The sequence below is a fragment of the Carassius auratus genome, chromosome 2 (assembly GCF_003368295.1).
Source record: "Carassius auratus strain Wakin chromosome 2, ASM336829v1, whole genome shotgun sequence".
In the NCBI taxonomy this organism is placed as follows: Eukaryota; Metazoa; Chordata; class Actinopteri; order Cypriniformes; family Cyprinidae; genus Carassius; species Carassius auratus.
The window spans coordinates 13,974,993-13,994,068 of NC_039244.1; the positions used below are offsets into that span (position 1 = coordinate 13,974,993).

Consider the following 19,076-nt stretch of genomic DNA (forward strand, 5'->3'; position numbering starts at 1 on the left):
TGACTGTATTAGCTGCATGAGGACTGCGTAGGGCAATACAGGCACTGAGGATGTCAATTACACAAAATACTGACCTCACGCTTTCCAGCATGCACCATTTATTACAACGGTCAAGCCTAGAATGTAGTCTATAATCAAAGAGAAGACCTTGTGTCTTAATGCCTTTAGTGTAGATACATTTAAAAAGACTGGTCTTGATTTACAAATCTAAAATGGAAATTTAGTCAAGACATCCTGGTTAATACGTAGCTGACTCTAATCGAATCAGCGCAATTAAGAAACATAATGTTATCAAAGAATGTTCATTTTTCTGATAATCTTAGTCTTGTGTGTGTACGCCAAAAAAATTTAAAGTTTAGTTTTACAGGAACATTTTCCACCCTCTCGTTGAACTTTAAAAGGGCGTGTGTGTGTGTGTGTTTTTTTGTTTTTTTTGACTATTACTTTAAAGCTTTTATGTAAACTTCCTCTTCGCATGAGATATAAGATTTGCTCTTTCTGACGCTTGTTTCTCAGAGGTTATAATGAGTCCACTGAAGGCGAGCATAGTGAGAACCAATGTGCAGCTTTATTCAAACAAAGTTAAATTCAAACAATAAACAAAGACTTGACTTGACTTGACTTGATGACTTGACATGGCATGACTTGACTTGACTTGACATGACTTGACTTGACTTGACTTGACTTGACATGGCATGACTTGACTTGACTTGACATGGCATGACTTGACTTGACTTGACTTGACTTGACATGGCATGGCATGACTTGACTTGACTTGACTTGACATGGCATGACTTGACTTGACTTGACTTGACATGACTTGACTTGACTTGACATGGCATGGCATGACTTGACTTGACATGGCATGGCATGACTCGACATGGCATGACTTGACTTGACATGGCATGACTTGACTTGACTTGACTTGACTTGACTTGACTTGACTTGACTTGACTTGACATGGCATGACTTGACTTGACTTGACATGGCATGGCATGGCATGGAATGACTTGACTTGACTTGATTTTGACATGGCATGACTTGACTTGACTTGACTTGACATGACATGACATGACTTGACTTGACTTGACTAGGCATGACTTGACTTGACTTGACTAGGCATGACTTGACTTGACTTGACTTGACTTGACTTGACTTGACTTGACTTGACATGGCATGGCATGGCTTGACTTGACATGGCATGACTTGGCATGACTTGACTTGACATGGCATGACTTGGCATGACTTGACATGACTTGACATGGCATGACTTGACTTGACATGACTTGGTTTGGCTTGACTTGAACAGACTTGACGAGGCATGAACGGACTTAACTCACCGACAGCAGATTACAACATCAATACACGACCAAGAACAATGGGAACATGAGGGTTATTTGTACTAAACAAGAAGGTTCACATGACACAAGCCAACCAATGGACAAACAGAACTGAGAACCACATGACAAGACAATAACCAATGAGAACATGACACATACACAAAGCAGAGATACATGAGAACCAGTCAGAACGTAACACACAGACAAGGGAAACACATGACAGAGCATAACTAGAAAATAAAATATATGAAAACAATGAACCAGAAACAAAACCCAAACACCACATTACAATGGTTTTATCATGATTTTATGGTGCATAGCTCCAGAGTGAGTCACATGGCCTTTAGAGCTTAGCTGATTGGCTCAAAAAGATGTTACATTTTAAATTGAACATTTTCACAATGCATTGAATATTTGGTCACACTTTATTTTAAGGTCCAGTTCTCACTATTAACTATTACTTTTGCCTCAATAAACTCTTAATTACTGGTCATTAATAGCTATTAAGGTAGCTATTTAGGTGTTGGGTAAGATTAAGAATGCAGAATATGCTAATGCAGAATAAGTACTTGCAATAAACATCCAATAAGCTAGTAATATGCATAATAATAAGCAACTAGTTAATTGGTCCCTAAATTAATGTGTTACCAATGTGGAGACATCGGCACAACAGCTTTCAAGTCTTTCAGAAGGCATCCTTGTAATTATATGTGAAATTCTATGTGCTTGAGTTGCACACCATTAGAGGGTGTATGGGGGGGGGGGGGGGGGCAAATTACATAAGTTTCCCATCAGAGTTCGTTAGAATTCATTTGAACCAACTTTACCTTTCAAAAGATTAGGATCAGTAAGATTTTTTCATATCTTTGAAAGACATCTCTTATTCTCACCATTGCATTTATTTTTTCAAAACAGCAATGTTGTAAAACATTATAATAACTTAAAATCACTGTGTTACTGAATATATTGAAAAATGTAATTAATCTCTGTTTGAAATATAAACCTTTTGCAACATTATAAAAGTCCTCACTGTCTCTTTTGTTCAATTGAATGTGTCCTATATAAACACATATATTTATCCTATAAATGTAACTCATGAGAACTGAAAAGCCTGTCAAAGCTTTCAGTAGAAAAACTCAGTCAACTTAGTCAGTTTAAAGATGTATGAGAATAAGGAAGGCAGCTGTTTCCCATGTTTGATGAGAGACACTGACTTTGAAGATGTGGAAGTCGATCATAGAACATTTCAACAACATCGAAAATGTTTAAACAATCTCATGTTAGTCTGTTGAGCCATCAGAAGATTGGGAAACACATCTGTCAGTATTTGTTTGTGTATATTAGAATGAAACCAAGAGTTTTCTATGACAAATACAGGAACTGACTGCTCCTTTGAGACCATACTCTCACAAGTTTTTCTACTAATCTATATAATGTTTTTGTTAGACATTGAACTGGGGTAAATAGAAATGTGGGTAAATACAAATTTCAGTATTATGGACGAATGAACTGTTGCCCACAATACTGATGTGATCACTGAAATAACATGCTAAATCTTGCTAATGCTCTCAATTAAGGCTGGAATTCCCTGCAAGATTTTTGCCTGGCTTTTTGTTCCAATTTACAGCTGGACGAGTTGATGCTAGTTGCTGAACGTCATAGCCAGCTTGTATATTTAAACTGACAGATTACACTGAAAATCTTAAATTGAGTAAGGCCTTCTAAACTTGGCATCTGTGTACTTAACCTAATGCTGAGGTCATCTGAAATCTGACCTTGTCAACAACACATTATGTTTGAGTTCTAGCCACAGTGCTTAACCTGAGTGGAATGAAGTTATTAGTATCTATTCAAGTTCTTTACCTTACAACGTTATAACTCACACTCTTAAAAATATAGGTTCTTTATTGGCATTTATGGTTCAGTGAAAACCCAATGCAGTGAAGATGAGGTCCAAGCATACATCCCTACACAAATTGAAGCTCATTCCTTAAGCATGAGTTCTCTGATAAGTGCTGGTGCATGTCAGGTCATCTGCATTCTTCAGGCTTTCCCACAAAACCATTATCATTTCAAGACTAGCTAATTGGAGGTTGTTGACAAGAATCACCCATTAATATATCACCTTAACAAAAAGCTTCATCATGTAGACTTTTGTAGGCTGAAATATGAGAGTTTAAATGGACCGGGATGAGGATGCTCGTGACGATAACAGGCAGAGAGTGCTGGTGAAGAGTAAGAAGGACTCTTGTGGAACAGGATCTTTTGTTTAGGACCAGAGACTTCCAAAGATGTTTTGTCTGACACAGGATCTGCACCCCTGATTTGCTGCATTGTTTCAGAGAAAGGTTTAAGTCTCTGAAGGGACAGTATTAAAAGCCCCCTGGTGAAAGTCAAACAAGGCTTTTGCCTCCCGGGTGGTCCTTCATGGAAGTTATTCTTCAGTACTTTAAGTAGGTCTCTCAGGTACATGGATTCTTCATCTGAGCCCAAGCATGTACTCTTGTCTTAAAAGTATCAGGGAATAAGGAGGAAATAATTTTAGATTAAAAATGGTGGAAAGACAATTGAGCTGGTGGGATTATTGATGTTTGATTGTTTGATAAAAGGATAGATATTTGTTCTTGAATGTTGATGCAAATACAGTCATTACTTTTTAACCTTTGTAACTTTTTATTTTTAAGCCACTGATTCCCAGAGAATTTCCAATGGATCTTTGGAATAACAGTTTTATTTATGAAAATAATAATAATAATAATAATAATAATAATAGACAAAATTCCAGTGTCATGGTTCAATTCACATGGAATGCATGAAGTGAAAATAATAATATCTTAAATGTAATGCAATTTGCCAAATACATGAGTGTCAATGTGAGTAAATGAGGTCTGTTGTTCTATAAAGTTGTTATTGCCTAGATGCTACAGTAAATAAAGACATTACTGTTCAGTAGTTTAGAGTAAGTCCTGTTAAACATCACAACTCTTGTCAACTTCAATAATAAGAAGAAATATTTCTTGGGTACCAAATCAGCATAAAGGCTTCTGCTGATAATTCAGCTTTGCCATCGGGAATACATTACATAAATTATATTAATATATGATATAAATTAATATATATATATATATATATATATATATATATATATATATATATATATATATATATATATATATATATATATATATATATATATATATATATATATATATATATATATATTGAGGGATTAAACAGCCAAGCTGTTTATGGGGTCACTGCACTAAAACGGATTTGAAAGAGTGGAGACCGTCGCTTCTCAGAGATTTTTCGGGGTCAGATTTCAGCCGTCCGTAGCGCTGTTTAGTGCTGAGACTGAGGCAGTCTTTGTTCAGCCAGTCTGAGGTGAGAGAGGAGAGAAGTGAGAGAGGACACACAGAGAGTGGGTGACAACAATCTGGTAGTGTTGAAGCTTTGCACTAATTTTATGCTCAATCTGCTGAAGAAAATGAAACTTTGGTAAGTGAATTGGATGAATAAATAATTCATCATGCAAACAGTTGTGGACATTTGTGTAGTGTATTTGTGTTTAACATCACTGCATTCACCTAGGCTCTTGTTGTGGCTCGTTGGTGCGCATCTCGCCTCGGATTCTCTCTCATCTGCACTTCATGTGATGGAAGGTCGGTGGATGTTTTCAGTTTTTTAAAACACAAGTCCACTTTTAGTACTGTTTTGATTGACAACTGGAGTGTTAAAAGTGAGTAAAGTTATACGAAGGAGCTATTTCTAAGATGTGATCCTTAAAAATGAGTGATGTTGTACAGTATATATTTTGTTTGATTTAGTCATATCAAATAACATATTTTACTTATATATATATATATATATATATATATACAAGAAGTTACTTATGGTAATTCAACAAAGTAGTTTTACAGCGTGTGAATGGGGAAATATTAGTGTCAGAACATTATGATTTTACAGACAAATCTGACACCTGTAGGCTTTTGTATGATGCAAAGAACATGACAGAGTTGTAGACAGGTTAGATTATGACTAAGGTGTCCATATGTCAAACTGCATACTTGATATGATTTATTTACTTGATGATGATTATTTTTTAGCTGATTTAGTCTATGAAATCCTCAAATGAAAATGCTTCAGCTTTAATGCCACGCTTAAGCTTTAATGTAGAGCAGTATGTGATTTTGTGTATGTGTGTGTGTGGGGGGGGGGCATGTTTTTGTGACATATCAGGACACAACTCTGTATAATGACATGGGTATGACAGGTATTACAAGGTGAGGGTGACTTATGAGGACATAACCCATGTCCCAATTATTCAAAACGCTTATAAATCATAAAGAATTAGGTTTTTTTGAGAAAGCAAAAATGCACTAAGTTTCCTGTGAGGGTTAGGGTTAGGGGTAGGTTTGGTGAAGGGCGATAGAATATACAGTTTCTACATGATAAAAACCATTACACCTATGGGATGTCCCCACTTTTCACAAAAACAAACGTGTGTGTGTGTGTGTGTGTGAGTGTGTGTGAAAGAGATGCTACACCAGTTATAGATCTTCTGATGCCTTATTGTCACTTGGCAAACTTCCAATTGGATTTCAAAATGCAGATGTGCGTGTGATTTCAGATCTAAACAGATGTCTGTTTCAGATATTTGTCCAATATTGTGATTATATTATAAAGCAAATGTTTCTGTTTTCTTGTTTTTGGTATAATGTCGGTATTTTAGTATACTTAAGGAGATGCACTGTGAAATTTGAACGTTCTCTGCTCCAGGCCTAGACATTGTGATTATCCAAGTACTGTCTTCATATGATGAATATTATCATTATTAGTAATTGTGCTGTAAGTGTTTAGGTTTACAAAAACAGTTAGTCCTAGAGAATCACTTGCAGAGGTTATAGTTCATCTGATCCACCAACCATTTCACAGCATCCTTCTTATAATAAAGTTTGTCTGCTTGTCATCAGGTGTGATGTGGTCACCTGTGGAGATTTGGAGGCAGGTGACATCCAGTAACATTATGTTGTCTGATGAGCCCAGTGTTGTCATTCAGTTTCTCTGGGCACCTATAGAACAGGTCGGAGAGGGCAGGTGACCTCTCTTTTAGAGATGTTGTTTTGTTTGCTTCCATTGCTGTCCAAAGCTTCGAACAGTTTCACAGATTGCACTTTTCAACACAATAATGTGCTCAGACATCTGGAGTAGCCAAAAATTGAGGGATAAACTGTCAGAATAAAGTTAATCCTTCATACCCTCTCTGTGCTGGTTAGTTCATGAGCTCAGTTTCTTCAAAAGGCAATCCTCCAAACAGCATGACAGCCATGTAACTTGAGATGCTCTCGACTGACCTGAAGAGCTTCATCCGTCTGACTTTATGTCTCTTTTAACTGCTAGTACTAATTTTTTTGTCATATAAGTCCATAACATGTAAATGTAAAAATGCTGTTCAAAAGTACTATTGTGAAACATTATAATTTAAAATAACTTTTTTTATTTTAAATTGGCATTTATTCCTGTGATGCAAAGCTGAATTTTCAGCATCATTACACCAGTCTTCAGTGTCACATGATTCTTCAGAAATTACTCTAATATGCTGATTCGGTGCAAAAGAAACATTTCTTATCAATGTTGAAACAGTTGTGCTGCTTAATATTTTTGTGGAAACTGTAATACTTTTATTACAAAAGAACAGCATTTTGTTTCTTTTTTTACCTTTCACCAACTGAATATATTTTTGCTGGATAAAGTATTAATTTCTTTAAAAAAACTGAAACAGTTACTGACACCAAATTTTTGCACGATAGTGTAGAATTGAACATTAACCAAAACCAGTATATTGTTTTAAGTATTGTTAGTTTGTGTTAACGGAAGTATTACCAATTTTATGACAATAATGTGGCTCTCGAGTATTAGATAACAAAAAATAAATAGAAAATTACACTGAAAGCTCGAAAAAGAAAATGTCTTATTCTATCTGATCATGGGCTTGATGATAAAAAGAGCTAAATGAATAATAGAAAAACATTTTACCTCTTAACATCTGCTTAATTTGTTAGTGAAAACAAAAAAAAGTGACAGCGTGAGATGCTTTTATCCTCATTGTGTTCATTATTTTAGGCAGTTAATTCAACTTAATTTCTCTTCCAATCTTGTAATTCTGAATAGCATGTAGATTTCCTTTCCCATGAGCCTTTAATACACACTCTAATCGTAACCTGTTTCTATTTGTGATGTTTATTTGTGCAGAGGATACCTGTCATTTGTCTTGAATTGTCTTACTATTTTTAGTTATATAGCATATAGCAATATTGATAGCCAAATATATTTTTCTGTTTCCCTTTGAAATTAAACTGATATTCAGGTGAGTTGTTTCATATTCTGTATTTGTGGGATTTATCTGAGAGGCTTGTGAATGTTATATGTTGTGTTTGAAGCTCCATTTCTGCAGCAAAACTGAGGAGTGATCAGACACTCTTTTTATTAGTAAAATGGGTCTTTGGACATTTTGTCTCTGTTCCACGTATTCTTTTCAGCATGAGATTTGCATCTATTACTGAGATTGTTGAAGTGAAATCTGGTACTGCTGCGTTTTGATTTCTGCACTGCTCATTTCTCAAACATGTCTTGCAACTGATGTTGTAATCTATGCAAAAGTTGGCATAATTTATGGCATCATGTTTGCAGGGGGTTGACGCTGTCTTTCTATATTTTTTATATTGATAGGAAGGAGCCCTGAAATGTTTTTTTAAATAATGTTCAGCATTAATCAAATTCAGCTTTTATCAAATGCTCACATTAGTCGAATGCCTTCGAGCTCTTCCCTGCTGTGAGAACACCTGCCTGGTTAGCCCTCTAAATTTAACATAACTATTAATGCTGTTTATGCTGAAAGCACATTGACTCTAAAAGTGACATCATCGTTGTGCAAGAAGTTCCGCTGTTAACTAGTTGCTTATTAGCATGCCTTTTATTTTATTGGCTGTTTATTAGTACTTATAAAGCAAATATTCTGCATGACCATATTCTACATCCTAGTGTGACCCATTATTATTTGGTTGTTTATCTAATAAAATTAGTATAATTTATTTATATATTTACTTTTACATATTTATTTATATAAAGGATCTGCGCTACCTGTCTGTCTGCGTCCTTAAATTAAGAGCTTTGTTCAAGGGCACAATGGCTTGCTTCTTGAGGGTAAACCACTACACCACAGCACCCACAAGAATGTTTCTCTGGGTTAACAGTCAATACTCTGCTCCTCTAATGATGTCCATTAGCTTGGTTGTCAAATCTCATTGGATTTTTCTTTACTCTCAGAGTAAACCACAACTATTCAAAGAAGCAAAGTCAGGCACATTTAACAGGCATTTAAACAAACTGAAATAGTAACTTAGAATTTTGCAAATGTTATTGACAGATATATAGTTAGATCATTTTTAATTAGAAGTTTGGTCATGTAATGATATGCACTCACTCCTAAAACCCTTATTAAACCTGGTATTAACATCTGTCTTCTTGGTTGATCTGATCACAAACCCTGTATCCCAAATCAAAACATTATCTTCAGCAGCTACTATGGAAATATGGAAGTTGTTTATTTACAGTGTTTAATATTATTTCAAATCAGTGATCACCTTTCAGTGTTCTCTTTCTGTGAACACTCCCTCATGCAGTTCTGTAATTACTTTGGGGAGCCTCCTCTTCAGTCAACTGTGACCTCCAGGTGTGTGATTGAATGATTGAAGTTGGATAGAACGTGGGGGCCTGGACATTCCTATCATTCTCTGCCCAGGGGTCGCGCCTATCACTGACCCTCAGGGACTCTGCATTACAATGAGCATGGTAAACTCCCTTAAAACATTACCTGCAGACCTCACCGGTACTCATGAGAAGGAGTTATAATGTATAGCATGTCCTGTTGCCGCGTTCATGCTGACCATCCATGTTCATATTCAGATGATTGTGTGAAAGGTGTGACGTTTTGATGTTGCATCATTGTTATCATTGTATGGCAAATTAGTTCCATATCCGTTTATTAAAGTTATTTATTTTACGGTGTCATGGGGGAAATTAGGTAATTAGGTCACTGTAAGCACAGATAAAACATTTCCTGCTCTAACAAGCTGAGTGTACTTGCATATCTTTAACAAGAACATAGCAGGTGGCGGGCCGATGTCATAAAGACAACACATGTTACACAGAAGCAGCATTGAGTTTGAGATTCTCTCTGCTCTTAAAGGTGTGTGAGGATCTTATAATGACCTGAGTCAGAGTGAACACTAGGCCACTTTCTGTTCGGAGACAGCTCCTCCCTCTTGCCCAACAGCTCAATCTGATTGGTTAAAAAAATTGGCTCTCTTTGATGTCATACAGTGCTTTATGTCATGGTAGCAAAGAAAACATCCACAAATACATAGGGCAAGCCAAAGATAACTCACCTATAAATATTTGGCAACATCTCACTTTGGTGTGGAGGTGACCATGTTGCTGGGGTCTAGTTACCTGTGTAACTGGTAAAGGGTTCATCTCATGGCAGTTTTGGTATCTAGTTAAGTAGTTTGTTCAAAGAAAAGGGCGGTGCTTTCACTGGATATTGAGAGGAATTCAATGTAACTATAATAGGTGGGTGGATGCATTGGCTACTTATTTCAGTTTCAGTTCATGCTTGATTTTTCCTGTGTTCTTTTTAAATCTATATTTCCTTTGTGCAGCGGCACTTTTTTTGTCTTTCATTTAACAACACATCAAATTAAGTGGCTTTTATGTTATTTATTATTATTATTATTATTATTCTTTTTTATGAGCACTTTAGAAACAGTGCCCAGTTACATAAAATGCTTAGACTAGTCTTAAAACTAGCCTACATATTTTTCTTCTTCTTCTTCTTCTTTAAGACTGGCAATAACTTTTACATAAAAAAAAAACATGGATTGGTATAATTTAAATTCTAATTTAAAAATAAAACTCAAATTGTGAAACTTGTGTATTAAATACATTTATTGCACACAGACTGATGTAGTTTAAGTCTTTGGTTCTTTTAATTGTGATGATTTTGGCTCACATCCAACAAAAACTCACCAATTCACTATCTCAAGAAATTAGAATACTTCATAAAACCAATAAAAAATAAATAAAATAAAATGAAATAAAAAAAACATTTTTAGTGAATTGTTGGCCTTCTGGAAAGTATGTTCATTTACTCTACATGTACTCAATACTTGGTTGGGGCTCCTTTTGCTTTAATTACTGCCTCAATTCGGCGTGGCGTGGAGGTGATCAGTTTGTGGCACTGCTGAGGTGGTGTGGAAGCCCAGGTTTCTCTGACAGTGACCTTCAGCTCATCTGCATTGTTTGGTCCCTGGCCAGTCAAGCACACCAACACCATGGTCATTTAACCAACTTTTGGTGCTTTTGACAGTGTTGGCAGGTGTCAGTCAAGCATGTACCGGCAGCACAATGCAGCTGCCACCACTAACCGAATCCTGCTGGAAAATGAAATCAGCATCTTCAAAAAGCTGGTCAACAGAAGGAAACATAAAGTGCTTCACAATCTCTTGGTAAACGGGTGCAGTGGACTTTGGTCCAAAAGAGGACTTTGGACCACTGGGCAACAGTCCAGTTCATCTTCTCCTGAGCCCAGGTAAGATGCCTCTGATGTTGTCTGTGGTTCAGCAAATTCCTTGACACATCTGTGTGTGGTGGATCTTGATGCCTTGACCCCAGCCTCAGTCCACTCCTTGTGAAGTTCACTCAAATTCATGAATCGATTTTGCTTGACAATCCTCTTAAGGCTGTGGTTCTCTCGGTTGGTTGGGCATCTTTTTCTCTAACACTTTTTCCTTCCACTCAACTTTCTGTTAACGTGCTTGGATATAGCACTCCTGTGGCTCAGTGGTAGAGTATTGTTCTGGCAGTGCAAAAGGTTGTGGGCTCGATTCCCAGGGAACACGTTAGGTCAAAAATGTTAGCCTAAATGCACTGTAATTCGCTTCGGATAAAAGCGTCTGCTAAATGCATAAATGTTTAATTAAAAGAACCGAAGACTTAAACTACTTCAGTCTGTGTGCATTGAATTTATTTAATACACAAGATTCACAATTTGAGTAGAATTACTGAAATAATTTAAGTTTTTCATTACATTCTAATTTATTGAGATGCACCTGTATATAAAGGGGTCTTGCAAAACCCTTTTTTGTATATTCAGTACTTCACAAGCAGAGAATGCCCACTGTTTGCTTTCCTGGGTTGTAACTATGGGGTTTCTGCTTTCAAACGGTTGGAGATGAAGATGTAAACAACTAATCAGACAACAGGCCACAAAATATTGTCTGACATCAGGTATACTATGCTCTTGAGTAACAGCCCACAGAGTCACTAAAAAAAGGAAAAAGCAGACGAGTGCAGACTTTACTAAAAATATTCTGGAGTGTGATTTTAATTTAATGTGGCTAAGCACTGTTTTTGTTCACCCACGAAGCCTCATTCATTTTGCAAATTGATTACTGAAGCCTGGCTACTGTCAGCTCCTGTTCCCTCACTATTGCTGATGTTAATCTCTCAGTACCAAAGCCCTCACCCGAACTCACGACCAATCAGTCGACACAACAGACCACCATACAGTTACTAGTGCCACAGAGAAATGAGTATTTCAACACTTAAAAAAAAAAGACTGTATGTTTTGATTTATAATAAGTAACATATTGTTATCATGTTGGCTAATTTGGCTAATAATTTTTTTTAACACATTGTGTGTGGTTTCAATGAATATGTTTAAGTAAATAAGTGGTAGATGTGGTACTGTAACTCACCACTAGGGAGAGCCTGATGATCACTGTTTGTAAAATCACACACGCTAAGGGTTAAAATATTATTCTATTTACAGGACCATCACAAAATGTGATTTGGAAACAGTAGTTATATTCTCCAAAAAAAAAAAAAAAGTATTATATTATTAATAATCACAATGCCACAATAATTGTTTGAGAGGTTGAATTATACTCTAATTGACAATTACAATTTATTGTAATTATATATATCAATATATCTCTGTATAATACTGTTTTTTTCATTAAGAGAAACATAATGCAAATATGGTGTCTAGCTTTTAATTTGTGTCTAGCTCTTGATTCAGGCTCTGGCATTTCGAGGACAGTACTGTCTAATTGCACCATTAGGCATAATGCCCTTGAGTGGAGGCCATGGATGCTAATTGAGACTTTTCTATAGACAAGAAATCCACAGTATTGCACAGCTGATGGCTTTTGACAATAAACCAATTACTGAATGTTGCTGGGTTACAGAAAAGGGAGTAGTGAGGTCGGTTGAATGGGAACATCATCTCTCCTGCTTAACATTTGGGCCTCAAAATTCTCCTGAACCTAAAATAAAGGCTAACACTTTGAGTTCCTTTTTGTTCACATGAGACTCTATGGAAAGTTTACCCTCTGCCTTATAATTGTGTTATAATTTCAAGCACCCAGAGTCAGAATTTGGGCACACAGCAGGATGTAAAGTGCGTATTGGGATGAATTGGTAAATGAAGCAGTATATATTCAATGGATTTAAAGGCCAAAGGGCACTGACAGCAAGTAACTGTCGGCTACTCTTTATTGATTTAGATATAAAAGTGACAAGTTTTAAACAAGATGTTCAAAAGACACAGCCTTTCATCTCCCAATAACCCTATTGTAAATGAAACCCTAAACAATCTGCAACAATCTCAATCAAGCACGCACTGTCACCCTGTGGATCAGAACACACTCTCTTTGTCAGCTTATTGATGATCACTGAGCTGTGGAGATTGGGCTAATAAAACTGACTCAGTATTTCCATGGCCTGATTTTTCCCTCAGCTTGCAGAATACAGACTCCTAGTTTACAATGTTCAAGGACATGGAGGCCATCCAGAATATAACCACCTCTCTGATAGTTTTCTGATAAATCTATAATGTACATATAAGCTAATGTTTTACTAGCATCAAAAATTCAGTACAATTCAAAACTTTGGGGACAGTAAGATTGTTGTTATTATTTGTTTTGCTTTGAAAAAGTTTTATTTAGCAAGGATGCATTAAATTGATCAAAGTGACAATAAATCAATAAAAAAGATTTCTATTTCAAATACATGCTGCTCAGTAGAATTTTCTATTCATCGATGTGGCGAGTGGGGCGGGGCCGAGAGGCGTGGGAACGAGGAGTGAGGCCAGGTGTAGTGATTGGAGATGAGCTACACCTGCGCCCCACCGCCGGTCTCGAGTCCCACGTAGGAGATGGAAGGATATAAAACTGGAGCGACTATAGTGAAGGACGAGAGAGGACCAGGCCTGGGCAATATTTTATGTTTGGTTTTTATTTGCGTCCACCAGTCGTCCGAGAGGGGCTGGTGCGCTGTTTTGTGTTTATTTTGAATATTAAAGTCTTTGTTTGATTGTCCGCCGGTTCCCGCCTCCTTCTTCCGGAAGAATATGGGGATTTTATCATTACAATCGAATAATGCTGAAAAATGTATCATGGTTTCCACACAAAAGTACTGAGCAGCACAAAAAAGAGATAAGAAATGTTTTTTGAGCAGCAAATCAGCATTTAAAAAGAATGATTTCTGAAGGATCGTGTGACACTGAAGACTGGAGGACAGGCTGCTAAAAATTCAGTTTTGTCATCAAGGGAATGATTTACATTTGAAAATATATTGTAACAGATAACGTTAATAGAAATACTGTATTAACAGTATTCAAATCAAATACATGCGGCCTTGATGAGTGTAGCAAAGGGAGTCTTGACGACGAAGTTGGAAATCCAAATCCAAGGCTTTATTCCATAGAGCAAAGTCAGAACAGGGAGGGTTAAACACCAACAAACAATAACATCCAAGGCACAGGCAAAGAGTACTCCACAATACAATCAAAGGTCAGGGCAGGCAACAATAATTCAAAAACAAGGCATCAGTCAAATACAAGAAAGGCAAGCTCTAAATCTAGGACACTTGGAAACACGGAAGAGATAAACATTCAATCACCAGCGATGTAGAGTGTGCCATTCTTATATTGTGAGACTGATGAGTTGATGAAAGCCAAGTGAATTAATTTTTGTAATGAGTCCAAGCAAATGATTATGGGAAATGGAGTCCGGGGTGAATGGTAAAGGGTACAGGATGGGGTGCCTTTTAGTGAGCTCGTGGGCATTTTAGACAGAGATCGTGACAGTGAGGCCCTGTCCCAATTGGAACACTTCAAGTGCACTTTCGGTCTTGCAGACTTACCATGGCCGCTGCATGCGCGTGTCTGTTAAGTCAACAAGACCGTAGGGTGTTCCATTAATAATTTTAACGTTCAAAAGGGTTCTCCCGAGCGCTCCCATTATGCACCCTCGATACTCACTTCAGAGCAAGCTCCGCAGCAGACTTCTACCCGACAGTCAATGCGGCATTACGCCATGAAAGTGCAGACTCAGAGGAAGACCACAAGGGCTTAGGGTAACATTTGGGACAGGGCCTGAGCATAATAGTCATTGTTCATAAACATAAAAAAAAATCTTACTGACCCCAAACTTTTGCAGTTTCATTGTGTTCAGTGTCGCATGATCCTTCAGAAATCATTCTAATATACTGATTTTTGATTCTTATTATTATCAATGTTAAAAACAGATAATCAGCTTAATATTTTTGTGGCAACGTTTTTACTTTTTATAATTTTTCATTGCTCATACATTTATTTGAAATTTAATTCATCTGTAAGAATGTTACTGTCACTTCTGGTCAATTTAATGCATCTTACTACAGTAAAAAAAATCATTCATTCTTACACTGCGCACAACTCTTTTCTACTTTTCTTATCTGCCTGAACTATTACCAGAACTGAATCCTAGTTGAACTGAAAATGCATAAAGCATTATGCCTTCTAATTAAAATGTAATGCTCCCTTCACTCAGTGTGTCTTTGCTAGCACTGTATGTCCTTATAAGATGAAGAAAATTATTAAGCAAGCTTTAAAACTCGACATAACTGCACACTGTTGTGAAAGCTCCATTTTTGCAAACGATCCTCATTGCCATGGGCTAAATCTTCATCAGAGGTGGTAATAAGTGGAGGGGATTTAAGGAAGGGGTTGAGCTGGGGGTCAAAGGCTGTGCATTCTCATTCTGTGTGTGCTCAACAATCCCATTATGATGGAGTAGAGGATTAGACATTTGACTGCCTGCTGAATACCACAGCCTGCGTGGTAAAGAGGGGGTCCCTATGGGGTACAAAGAGGAGAATTGTGGGAGAAGCGACATAACGTGTTATGGTGGTGTTATATCAGTGGATGATGTATGCTTAAATACCACACTTGGTCAAGCAGCATGGCGGCCCTGCTGCCGCTGACCTGTATGGTACTCCTGAGCCTGGTTAGTGTGTCCTCTCAGATCCAGTGGTTCAGGTTTTATGGGTCCCAGAGATGACCTCACCTGCTCCTGCTGTCACTACATCTGCACCCACCACTACAGCACCAGAGGAGAGCACAGCCCCTGTTTTCCCAGCCTCCCCTCCTCAGTCCACAGTGGGATTCAGCAAAACATGTCTCAAGTAGTCTATCAAAATTAAGTGTTACCATTTATTTTTGTAATGAACCAGCTGGAAAAATTTGCATACGCAAGATTAATGTGTATCAATACCGTCTTGTTAGCTTTGTATCCAAATGTCATTTGGGCTTAGCTATGTGTTGAGATCATTACTGAAATAGTTTATCACCCATAAAAGCAAGGAAATATAGCTTAACTCGAAAAGGTTCAAAAGAGGGTGTTTGTGAGCCCACTTTTCGCCGTTCACTTTTCGTAGAGATTAAAGCTAAATCCCTATCACATGATATTATAATAATAGGATTAGGACAGGAGGTTTTTGGGAAATAGGGGTCACTGTTGGACCATCGGTTGTAGGTCACCTGCTGATTACAGGCACAGAGGAAGATTGTGAAATTAACCCTGGGGTCCAGACTTTTCCCCTAAATGATATCTCATTCATCCCATTACTTCATGCAGTCACTGAAGCACTTGTCTGTTCAGTGCATTTGAATGTGATATGAATGTTGGTCAGAATGAGAGATGAAGGGAGAGAGGACGTTTTAGATACATGTTGGTAAAAGGCCATGTTCTTTTCTTTTGTTTTCTTCTCTTTTTTTGAATACAAAAAACATCCCCATTAACTATAAATGTATTTAATTTCTTTACGATTTCATAATATATTTTTGTAATGAACCAACTTGGAGAGATTTGCATACACAAGATGTATTATACACTCATGCACTACATCATGGCATTTCAATGTGATAAGCGTTATACTGTAGCAATTTGTGTTTTCTAATCTTTAAGAAAGTTAGTTGACTTGCACTACAGTTTATTTTCAGCACAAACCGCTGTGACCTGTAATTAAATTCATTTTTAATTAATTTATAGAAAGAGAAGCTTCTCTCTGCTGTATACTTAATGCTTAGCTGAGAGAATTAGCTAGAAGTTCTGCAGCCCTGTAGAGCTCTTTATTTGATATTTTACCTCATTATTATCATTAGCACACATGTCAGACTGAAACAGAATTTTGACATTGACATTAGCATGAACTAATGAGAATGTTTCACTGTCGTCCTAATAACTGTGAAACAGGAGATGGAATTGCAGAAAAAGAATGCAAAAGAATAATTGCTACATTGTAGCTCTTGTAAAAGTGAAAAGTGCTTTCAAAATCTTTGCAATGAGGCTGTTTGTTGCATGCAACAATTTGTTATTGAAACATACTTAAGGCATTCCATGACAATGTTATGACAGTTCAGTGAAACCTGAAATCTGTATGATTTTCAAATCCATTACAATTCTGTCACAGTTCAATGAAAATGAAATAAAACAGTTCAGTGAAACTTCTGTTCAATAACCAACAAATACCCAACAAATTATAAAAGCTTTCCCTTTAACTCATATTCCAAAATTATAAGTCGTCTTTAAGCCATATAGCCTAATGTAAGTTTTACATTTAAGTTGTTTGTCATTGATCATATATATATATATATATATATATATATATATATATATATATATATATATATATATATATATATATATATATATAAATAACACTTTTGTCTTGTTCACTGTATTTTCATGTAATATTAGGAGAGACATATTTTCATAAATATGGGAAGGGATATTAAGACTGTAAATTGTCCTTCATTTTAATCATTCCCCCTGTTATTGGGTGTTTTCTTTCAGAGCGAGGGTCTAAGGATCAACTAGTCCTCACTGAGCTTGTTGGTGTTCCTCTTCCTCCATCTGTGTCCTTCATCACGGGCTACGAGGGTTTCCCTGCCTACAGTTTTGGGCCTCATGCTAATGTAGGTCGACTGACCCAATCATTTGTACCTGAGCCCTTCTTCAAGGACTTTGCCATTATTGTCACCGTCAAACCCTCCAACTCTCGAGGAGGGGTCCTGTTCGCTATCACAGATCCCTCCCAGAAGATGGTCCACCTGGGCTTGGCCCTGACCCCTGTGGAGGATGAGACCCAGAGGATTGTACTGTATTACAGTGAGTCGGGGCTTGCAGACAACATGGAGGTGGCTTCCTTTAAAGTGCCTGATATGACACAGCAATGGAATCGCTTCACGCTGACGGTCGAGCACGAGGAGGTTCGGCTCTATATGGACTGTGAGGAGTACCACAGCATCCCCCTCAAGAGAAGCCAGCAGCCCCTCAGCTTTAAGCCGGGCTCGGGTATCTTTGTGGCAAATGCAGGCAGTACTGGCATGGAGAGATTTGTGGTAGGTCACCATTTTGTTCAATACCAAAAAACCTTTAGTGTATATAATTTTCTCACCATTTAAACCTCACAAACTATATAACTGAACATTAAGATTATCTGAAGATTATCTGAAACCACACTGAAATTTGAAAACTGAAAACCACTCTGAAATCTTCTTATTCATATTTACCTTGTCCTTTGCTTTTAGATGTCATACAATTATTTGATTTTATGTGTACTTGGGCCTTGAGAATATGTACTTTTAGTAAACTGACAGGCTCACATTAGAGCAAAGTCAGAGTGTACAAGTACAAATGTTCAAAAGAGGCAGTGAGCTTTTATTTTGATCATGTTTACTGTGATTATAAACTGACATGGAATATTGATATCATACTGGTACTGTAATTCACTGATACTGAATTATGCATGCTCATTTTCCCAGTTTATTATGTTTAGATTATGTTTGCGATAAACTCACTTAAGGTGAATGTTAAAAAACATGAATAATACTGTAAAATATAAGATTTAGAAAATATCATATTAAATGTACATTTCTCATACTGTACATTATATTGCTGTGATGCCTAAATTTACTTTTTCAGACTTTAGTTTTTAGTGATATATGTTTATATTTGTTGAATGTTATATTTTATTAGACAAAATAGTACATCATTTTTATATTGTTTATTAATCTGTTTTCTTTGGAATCCCATAAGAATAAAAAGTATGCTTTATTAAAAAATTTAAGTTAGAATTTTGACATACAATTTTAAATTATGAAAAATATATAGTTATGACATAAAATGTCAAAACTGTGAGATAAGAAATCATAATTATGACATAACGATGTAAGATTTTAATACCATTTTTTCTGGTAAATAGCATGTTTCACTTTTTGATCATGTAATTTTTTGCTAAATTGAATTGACCTGTTAGCACTGATGAGTGCTTGTTTTGTTTTTAATAATA

The 19,076-nt window shown here is 36.6% G+C and overlaps 1 protein-coding gene across 3 annotated transcripts in view; it reads left to right on the top strand.

Annotated features, from left to right (window-relative positions):
- The first annotated feature begins 4,695 nt into the window (after positions 1-4,695).
- The window catches only part of LOC113116685 (collagen alpha-1(XV) chain-like), a 37,670-nt gene continuing 23,289 nt past the window's right edge, over positions 4,696-19,076 (top strand). For all 3 annotated transcript variants that reach the window (XM_026284989.1, XM_026284998.1, XM_026285003.1), the window contains exons 1-3: positions 4,696-4,838; positions 4,932-5,002; positions 17,579-18,126. In XM_026284989.1, the coding sequence (XP_026140774.1) occupies positions 4,807-4,838; positions 4,932-5,002; positions 17,579-18,126 (651 nt within the window). In that variant the 5' untranslated portion in view covers positions 4,696-4,806. The remainder of the gene's footprint in view (positions 4,839-4,931; positions 5,003-17,578; positions 18,127-19,076) is intronic.